Here is a 10518-nt window from a genome sequence, read left to right on the forward strand (position 1 = left end):
TCGGATTAATCACATAGTTAGGATTTGGTCGACCTTTCGAACCAACTAATGTGGTCCGTCCTCAGGATCAGCCACATTAGTTGGTTCGAAACGTTGACCAAATCCTAACTATGTGATTAATCCGAAAGACTTCTATCTACATTATGGATCACAAAAGTCTTCGATCTAACATCATCTTTATATTCTTTTTGATGTCAGATCTGCTATGAGTCTTGACTAGAAGGCTAGCAATCAGATTGATTTTATCTTCCTCAAATAAATGGTGCATGTTGTCAACCTTTAGATTGTTTTCATATTGACTACGGATATCCTCATAGGATGTACACTCTATGACAAAGTGTCATTCCGTCTCCATCACACCCTTATTGCAAAAAGTGGAAAAATAATTTGAATGGGTTTTTTTAATTATTTTTCTTTGTTTTATACGGCGAAAATATTTCAAAACTCATACGGATGATTATTACTAAGTTGCCATTAGGATTTTTTTTTTGGTTCTCGAGAGTAGCAAGGGTTTGATATCAAAGGTGTCTAGGGTTCGATGTTGATGGTGTTTAGAGGGGAGGGAGCGGTCCACACCGCTCCCTCCTATCGGAATGTGGTAACAGACAAGGGGAAGGGTATCAAGGCAGGTTTCGGTGGTCAGGTAGATGTATATCAGAGAATGTCCAAGGTATGGCTGGAGTAGGTGGGAACAAATAGAGAAGAGAGAAGACAGAGGTCTGATAAGAAAGTAAGCAAATCAACAACAACATCAAAGTCAAAAGGCTTCATAGGGTCGTGTAAGCTAAAAATAGTGTTGATCCCGACGACATTGATCATTGATCCCAAGACTTAGGCCTTTAGAGATCGTATGAGGTCATATGTTGTCATATGCAAGTTTATGGGCCTTTGGCCCACAGAAAAAGCCTTGTGTGACTGGATCAAACATCATTGGAAATTGAGAGGGGAGATAGAGTTACATCTAGGGTCCAAAGGTTTTTTTACGGTGGTATTCGCCAATATGGAAGATAAAGACCCAATCTTTGATAGTGGTCCCTACTTTTTTGCATCAGCTAGTTTATACATGCGGCCATGGATGGAGAATTTCACCCCGGAGAAGGAAACCTTTACCAATGTCCTAATTTAGGTCTGGCTATACTCCTTTCTCCTAGATTATTGGCTTCCTTCAACTTTAAATTTGATAGGAGACACACTGGGAAAATTTATTAAAATATCAGAAGCAACGCTACAAGGAAGTTATACATTGTATGCAAAAAATGTGGAAATGGATGTTTCTAGGGCACTACTTGAAGTAGTGAAACTAGAGTTCTAAGATGAATTTTGGCTACAACTCGTGGACTATGAGCAAATTCCATGTAGATGCAAAATATGCCATGAACATGGACACCTAATAAGGGAATGCCCATTAAATAAAGTGGAGGAACAAGGCAAAGAAGCAGACTGAAAGGATGCAGATGGGTTTGTTAAACCCAACCCAAGGGGTAGAGCTAGTAGAAGACAACAATAAAGAAATCAAAGAGGGAGAAAAGCTTAGAGAAACAACTTTGAAATCTTATCCGAAGAAAACCCGAAGGGTCAGGGGGTTGAGGAAGAGGAAAATGGGGAAAAAGGCAAAAGGAAAGAAGAAGAAATGTTGCATCCAACTAAAGAGAATGGACAACAGGGGGACATCCCAGATCTATCAAAGGATTTTGAGGGAGATGTGGAAATGACCCCAAGCGAGGTAGGAATAGAGGACCCAAAATTGCAGGAAATAATAGAACGAGAGGGTATTGACTTCCAGGATATGGTGGAGCGAGAAAATAGGGACTGGAAGCTATCCCTGTGGATCAAATGGATAGAATCCAGTATCTTTACCTGTTGAGAGAAGAGACGAAAATAAGGGGCCAAAAAATATCACATCCATAAATAGTTGAGTTGGGAGTGAAAGCAACGAGAACTCAGACGGTTTTGGCACCACGACATAGGAAAAAAAAAGGGGAGGAATTCGAACAATGTCTCCCTCAAGACGTTGGGATCCATGCTAATAAATTCATGTAAGATGAGAGCGTTAAACTTGCCCACCCTTAACCGAAGTTAAATCATGAAAATTTTAACATGGAATATAAGAGGCATTAGTAAACTTAGGAGACAATGTTTGCTTAAGAAGAAGATTAAAATGGAACAATTAGATCTTATTTTCTTGCAAGAGTCAAAGTGCTCTGCTGAGAAAATCAAGGAATTAAGTAGGAAATTAGGGAGAAGGTATGATATAGTGGAGGTTGAAGTGCAGGGCTTCACAGAGGGATTGACGATTAGCTGGAATCCAAATCTTTGACCTTACTTGATTCGAAAGCAACAAGGTCATACTTATCAGTAGAAATGCAAGTTATAGGGACTCCAGGCATAATGGTGTTTACAAATGTTTACGGGCCTTAAAGGACATAAGAGAAGATCAAACTCCTTCAAGATCTGAGGAAGATAAAAATTAGGAAAGGGCATCTCCCTTGGGTTCTAGGGGGAGACTTCAATATGATAACCTCTCTATTGGAAAAAAATAGGGAAGTCAAAGACGAGAAGACCGAGATGTTGAAGCATTCAAGGAATTCATAGAGGCAGCCAACCTCATTGATATGGAAACCGCTAATGGTTGCTTCACATGGAGTAACAAGTAGGGAGGGCAACATCAAGTTGCATCCAGACTTGACAAGTTTTTAATTTTGGAGGATTTACTCATGAGAGGGGTAGATGTACTAGTAAATATCCTTCCCTATGGAGGATTAGACCACTGGCTAGTAATATTAATGATTGAGATGTTAGGTATGCCCAAAAATAGGCCATTTAGATTTGAAGCCTTTTGGTTGGACCACCCTGCCTTTATGGAGAATATCAAAAGATGGTGGGGGGAACAAATCCCAATCAGGGGCTCCAAAATGTACATCTTAAGGGCAAGGTTAAAACATATCAAGTTGAAATTAAAACAGTGGAATAAGATAGAATTTGGGAACATCTTCCAAGCGAAAAAAGAATTGGAACAGAAAATGGAAACATTACAACAAAAGATGATCACAGAAGGTTACTTAGAAGAAAGCAGAGGAGAGGAGATGGAGTTACTTGTAGAAATTTTGAATAATAAACACTTATTCACAGAGATTATCCCGATTATACACTATTGCGGAATACATGCACAATACATAATCTCCTCTACGTTGATCATCAATTTAGCAGCATTAAAAACAATGAAACATCAATCGCATGCACACATTAACACAGTATGTAACCCGGGGAAAGCTTACAGCTGAAAACCCCACACTATCTGTATATTAATGATTGAGAACATGTAACAATACATAGTACAATACTCCTCTCAAGTATCCAGCACTATCTCCACCTGTTACACACAAAACTAGCTCAGATCCGAACAAGTCACAGGTTCAAATCTTCTCCACTGCTTTGCCTGCCTCTATTGCACAATACCAAGTGAAAATCACCCACACTGAAAATCACGTGAGCACAAGCTATTTCACTGGGCATATACTGTGCAATCCTCATGGGCATACTCAATCCATTGATTGTGCAAGATCTCATGTACAACTATAGTCACAACTGATAGCAATCTCAACCTCTAACACCTGTCTCCACTGAACTGTACATGCACTGAGTTAACTGATGTATTCTTCAATTGCATTATGAGTTAATAATTAGTGAATTAATTTAATCAACCAATTCACATCACTCATCACTAGTCTATTTGCAGTTAGACTAATTACAACTAGTTTAACCAAGTCAAACTAAACACAACTCCATCAACTCTACATCCAACTCCACAGAACTCACATGCATGAGTTCTAACTGATGTCCTGCATGCAATAGCTCAACTGACCCACAAGAAAAGCGTATTTCCTTCTGAAAGCTGCATATGCCACATCTGTAGCTCAAACTGAAGTGCTCCAAGAGGATAAGATAATGTTTATAGTCTAAATATTATTATGAGACAATAATATTTGACTTTTCTATTTTTAGCTTGGCAGTCTAAAAATAGACTCTGATCACTCCGCTGTGAATCAGAAATAGAAGTCCATCTATTTTTCCCAACGTGACCAATCATCCATAAACAACATCCTACAACTCATAGACCATGATCCATAAGTCTAAAAATAGACATAGTCTAAAAAATAGACTTTGCGCCAAAAATACCCTGCGGGCCCACTTAGCGAAGGCGACTTCTTTCCACTAAGCTCCATCATCTTGTTGCATTCTCAACATTACTAAAGCAACGGGAGAACAAATGTAGACAAGAGGAAATTCTATGGAGACAAAAATATCGAGTGTTATGGCTCAGGGAGGGTGAGAGAAATACTAAGTTCTTTCATCAATCAACGATAGAACATAGGAATTCCAATCGAATCCTTAGAATTAAGGATGAGAGGGGGAAAACCTATGAAGCGCATCAGATATTGAGAATGTCCTGGTTCAACACTTCCAAAAAATAACAGAAGAACCCCAAGTGGATAGACGAGAGAATATCCAAAGGATTGTGAGGCATATCCCTAAGTTGATCACGGAAGAACACAACAAGAATTTGAACAAGTCGGTCTCCATGGACGAAGTGGCCCTAGCTGTGAATGAAATGGCTAATGGAAAATCCCCCAGACCGGATGGATTTACTATTGATTTCTTCAAAGCCTGCTGGGAAGTAGTTAAACATGATATCTATGAGGTGGTGGCAGATTCTCAGGAGTCAGCAACGATTCTCAAAGCCTTGAATTTGACTTTTATAGCCCTTATTCCTAAGGAAGAAATGGCCAACACCCCAGAGAAGTTCAGGCCGATAGCCCTATGTAATGTTCTATACAAGATCATATCCAAAGTAGCAGCCAACAAGATGAAAATAATTCTTCCATGTCTGATCTCGGAGGAACAATCAGGTTTTGTTGAGGGGAGACAGATTCTGGATAATGTTATTCTTGCGCATGAAATAGCACATTCGTTGAAGACCTAGAAAAAGGCATGTATGACCACACAACTACATTTGTCTAAGGCTTATGATAAGATTAGTTGGGAATATATGGAATCGGCGTTAGAAGTGCTTGGTTCGATGAAGACTGGATCAAATGGATTACAGCACTAGTCTCATCACCCAGCGTTTCAATCTTGATTATTGGAGCCCCAACAAAACCTTTATTTTCATCTAGAGGAATTCAACAAGGGGACCCATTGTCTCCCTTCCTGTTTATCTTAATGATGGAAGGCCTAGGGAGGGCGATTGGAGCGGTAAACAAAGAAGGAGACATAAAGGGCCTTAAGGTGAATGAGGATGGTCAGTTGACAACACGTCAACAATTTGTGGATGATACCATGATTCATGGCATTCCTACAATAAAGGAGGCTTGGTCATTCAAAGCCATCCTGGACACCTTCATGGTTGCTTCAGGTATGGAGTTAAACCAGTCTAAGTCCATGATTTTTTTCTTTAACACCCACATTGCTATCTAGAGAAACTTAACAACTATTTTAGGGTTCCAAAGGAAATCCCTCCCATCAAAGTACCTAAGGGTCCCCCTAACAGTGCAAGCTTGGAAGAAATCCAATTGGGAGAAAGTAATCTCTAACCTTGAAGACAGGGTTAAATGATGGACGATGAGAGCCTTGAACTTGGCAGGTCGGTTGGTCCTAGTAAAGGCGGTGCTTCAGGCTATCCCAGGCTACATGTTATCCATCCTGCCTGTGCCTAAGGGAGTGCTCCAAAAAATCAGGGAAGTCTAAAGAAACTTCTTGTGGTGAGGGGCAGAGGAAAAACGAAAATGGGCATTGGTGGCTTGGAACATGGTTTGTAAACCAAAAGATGCAGGAGGCCTAGGGCTCCAAGATCCAGAGATAACAAACAGAGCAAATGGAGCCAAATTGTGGTGGAGATGGTTAAAAAGAGGGGAGACTCCATGGGCAAAACTATGGAAAGCAAAATATGCCCCTAATTGCCAAACAAAAGACCTGGTTAGGCTCTCGGGTTCAATCTAGGGGTCGGCTATATGGAATTTGGCTTGGAACAATAGAGACATCATACAACAACATTGCTTCTGGGAAATAAGAAATGGAAAGGAAGCCCTATTCTGGGAGGATGCTTGGAAACAACAACTGAAATTAAACAAATAGGAATGGCTACCCCTCCAATTAACCATAGACAATCAGGGATACAAGGAAGTCCACCAATTCTGGGCACAAGGATTGGAGAATAATAAATGGAGATGATGGAACTTAAACATATTTCAACAGACAACCTTGAGTGATTCAACAATCTAGAATATCACAGAGGAACTGAGAAAAAGACAAATCCTCGTGAACAACGACCAAGACTAGCTTAGATGGGGACAAAAAGAGGGGGGATAGTTCAACCTTAAGGAAGCCAAGGTATACCTCAGAGCAAGACATAATGAATCCAGTGACCCATCATGGAGAAAAGTCTGGTTGGCTCCACACTGGTTGAAAAATAAAATTTTTATGTGGTTGATTTTGCATAGGAAGGTTCTAACCTGGGAAAATTTAGTAAAGCGAGGAATTACAAGTGCATCTTGGTGTTGTCTCTGCGAGAATGCAAAAGAAAGCCTTAATCACCTTCTGAAAACTTACATCTATACTGAATCCCTATGGGAGTGGTTGACCCTCATCTTTAGACAAATTGGTTGAAACAAGGAAAGCATACAAGAAACCATAAAAAAATGGCAGCTGCAATATACTAAAAATGGAGTGGTGAATATGACTTGGAATTTAATTATGGGATTCAAACTCTAGTTAGTCTAGGAGCGCAATCACCGCATATTCTGTGATAAGAAGCTCCCTGTTGCAAACCTAATGGAAGAAATTTGTCGTCAGCTTAAGGAGACAGTTATTAGCAGAGGCATTCAAACCTCAAAGGAGCAACCCTCCCTTTAGGAAGCGAGAATTCTAAATTTTTTTGACATGGATTACCTGAGTAGTCTGAACCACAAACCCAGATAGAGCCATATACAACTAGGCTCTACAATGTGGCTGGCTCCCCCAAAAGTTTTCCTTAAACTGAATTTTGACGGGGCGTCCAAATGAAACCTAAGTAAGGGAGGATTTGGAGGGATCATTCGGGACTAGACAAGTAAAATTGAAAGACTATATTTCATCAATATGGGACAGGCTTTGAACAATGCAACAAAATTTTAGGCCCTAGAGCATGGGCTAGAAATGTTGCGCCAATAAGGAATGGTGAATGTGATATTTGAAGGGGATTCTGCGCTAGCTATCCACGTGGCATGTCAGTTGCAATGTGGCCCACAACTGAGAAAAGTCACGAATAATTGGCACCTTGCACAATTAATCCAATGGAAACAGAGACACTTGGAGGGGCTGAAAACTGTGAAGTTCACCTTGGTTCATCACGATGGACAGGGTGGAAAATGCAGGGGTACAGAGTGCTAGATCGGTTACTGAGGTGGCATGGGAGGACCTATCGGAGGGTCAGCTAAAGGAAGATTGTCGAACACTGGCAGAGCGAGATTACTCCATGTTAGGAAGGCAGGGAGACAGACAAGGGGTGGGCTCAGATCAGGTTAGAGACCCACCTAGAGATATGAATGAATAATGTTTATTATGGTAAGATAGGTAGTGACTCTTAGGGAGATGAGAAGGGGTATGTGTTTACAACATATGGAAGAAATGGTGATTGATGATGGGAGGGAAAGGAATTTGGCTTCAAACGATCATCTGTTGGAATGCCACATTAATTGGGAGGGTGGCGTGAGGAGTGGAGAAGTACAAAGCCTAGAGGGGAGACATACTAGAATAGGACCATGGTAATAATGATTATGCACGAATCGATTGAAGGGGTGAATGAGAAGGAAGATGCCCCTAGAATCACACGATTATACTGTAACATCGTTGGAATGTGGAAGTTACTAAAAATAGATGAAGAAGGTGCTCAAAGGACGGGGCAACATGACCTGTTCTGGTTGTTTCCTTTATATGAAGAGGCTGGATGACACGTAGGTTGTATATAGATAAGGTCGAAAGTTAGAAGGGGGTGTTATGGCAAGTGGGAGTATGTTATTTTGACAAATAAGGCTTCCAAGATTGCAATGGCTAAGGGACGTAATGCTGGTAGCATGCCTCGCTCAAAGGCTCAGGGTTTGACGACTGTTAAGAGGAAGAGGATGGAAGATGCGGCGAGGGAGGTTGCAACAAATTACCAAGCGTCTGTCTTAGAAAAAGGGAAAGAAATCGTGGAAATATGGGAGAATGAGGTTAGGCGTCTGCGAAGGGCTATCTCGGATGGCCAAATTGAAGAAGAAATAGATTGGATTATAGACACTGGAAAATCCCGAACGCAGACGATGATGTATCATAAAACATTGGAGACAATGTGGCATGTCAAAACCATATTGGGGAAGTTGCGGGAAGAGGCATTTGAGGATAAAAATAGGACGCAAATGGAGAAATAGATCTAGATGAGGGTGATTGAACAAATATTAAGAGTTATAGAAGAGAACCTCAAAAGGGTGGTGAATATAGAGCAATTGCAAGACTACATGATTGGAGACATGAATAAGATGTTATCCATCTACCTGAAATACATCCACAACTTAGATATCTCGTTGGGGAAATAGCAAGGAGATATAGCCCTTTTGAGGAAATGTCGTGTAAGGGAAACTACAGGAGCAGGCAGTCCTCAACAGGCAACTCAAGGAGCGAGGGTGGCAACAAAAGAAACTCCAATGGAAGGAGCAACACTTGTGGCTAAAACAGGTGTGGTGGAAGCAACACCAATGCCCGATGTCAAATGATTATGAATCTGTCCATTTTTTTGCTTTGTTTAATCGTATGGCTGCTTAGGCCAAATAAAAGTTATAGTGTGTTAGTTGGGTTTGTAGCTTCAAAATATGTAGACAGAATGATAGACATACCGAGATTAAGCTATAAATTGATAGTTAGCAGTGGTAGAAAAATTAATTTTGTAGATCTATATAAGGGATACCAGAGACAAAAAAACCTTATGGCATGTCTGGTTAAATGTGTGGTCAAGACTATCTTTTACTGTAGCTGGTCTGGTTTCCAATATGGCAGACCAGTTGCTTTTTTTGTACTCTATGGTTATCTAGTAATATAAGGTTTCTCTACTGACTTACAAAAAAAAAGATTATTACTAAGTTGCAAAATGTATGTTGTTATAAGGTTAATGTACAATACTCATGAGTCGTAAATTAGTTGGTTTGAGTGGGGTTTAGTTTTCACTAGCTATTAGGGTTAAACTTGATGGGGAGCGATTGAGGATGGAAGCCACTTTTGGGAGAATTAAACCAACCTAGATCCATTTTAACCCTGAATTGATCAAGTGCCGAGAGGGATCAAATCTCTCAAGGTGCAATCCTCTTTTTTGAGTGCAAAACTTGAAGAAAGGTTTGCACCTCGAGAGATTTGATCCCTCTTGATGCTTGATAGATCTAGGGTTAAGATGGATCTAGGTTGGTTTCAATCATGTGCGGCTAACGAAAATCTATTAAACACATGATTCTTATCATTTTAAATATATAAATACATTTAATATTAATCTAATCATTTTAAATATGTTAAATACATATAATATTAATATAATCATCTTAATACATGCATCAAATACAAATTTTGAATGCAAAGTAACAACATTGAATGATGAAAAAGGAGAAAATTAATATTCTAGTCAATTATAAATAGTTTACAATGTGATCAATCTCAATCTCTCTTCTTCTCTTTTCTTATTTTGATACCTGCTACTTTTTCCATCTTTTCATATTGTTCATATGAAAAGGGAGGTTGAAACTGTAGGCCAATGAAATCTTTAACTCGAGTTATTGTCATAAACGTTATACCCTATCTCTTTTGCTTCTTGATATTAATATTAGCTTTCTTAAAAGTCAATCCCGGTGACTTATGAATTCTTAAGCCCCAAGCATGTTTCAAAAGAAGTTCTTTTCTATTACCTCTTTCAATGGGTGTAATAGGAATTGTTCTAGGGGATGATTCATCCCATGGTACTCCCATGTAATTATCAAATCTTACTAAAACATATGGGGCCGGTTTTGGGTGTGAAACTTCACGGTTATAAATATACATTTTTTCTAGAATTCGAAGAGCACCATTTACGAGTACTGCATCAGTCCAAATGTTTGATGTAAGCAACACTAGAGCTCTGATTGCAATAAGTATATCAAGTTCCATTTCTTCCCCATATGTTTCCATGTATTTGCTTTCTCCTTTTGCAACATTGTTGGCTGCAATGGAATAGTTTAGGTTTCTTTAGCAAAGCTTATTATGATTTTGTACATCGTCATTTGTTGCAAACACATGTATTTCCTTATCAAATGACTCTATTGTGGAAGTGTCTAAGCGTGTATTTGTATGAGTCATAAGTAATTTCCAGTCTTCTATAGTTAGTGTTGCATCCCTTACATTCATCAACAAATAGTGAAAATGTCTTTGTTGATTGCTATGTCCATCTTGTCGAAACACAATATCAAGGGTCACAACCATTGTGAATGA

At 39.5% G+C, this 10518-nt stretch overlaps 1 protein-coding gene across 1 annotated transcript; it reads right to left on the reverse strand.

Annotated features, from left to right (window-relative positions):
- Positions 1–9849: 9849 nt before the first annotated feature.
- On the reverse strand, positions 9850–10218 carry LOC149226485 (uncharacterized). The gene has a single exon (XM_089380210.1). It carries the CDS (start codon positions 10216–10218, stop codon positions 9850–9852), a length of 369 nt encoding a protein of 122 aa, XP_089236336.1.
- Positions 10219–10518: the final 300 nt, after the last annotated feature.

The sequence above is a fragment of the Pinus tabuliformis genome, chromosome J, assembly GCF_031772625.1.
Source record: "Pinus tabuliformis cultivar Carrire ecotype Pingquan chromosome J, CPIR1, whole genome shotgun sequence".
Lineage (NCBI taxonomy): Eukaryota > Viridiplantae > Streptophyta > Pinopsida > Pinales > Pinaceae > Pinus > Pinus tabuliformis.

What these genes read in the sequence shown, in the direction of transcription:
- LOC149226485 (XM_089380210.1), bottom strand. Translation starts at nt 10,218, where the DNA reads ATGGAAACATATGGGGAAGAAATGGAACTTGATATACTTATTGCAATC.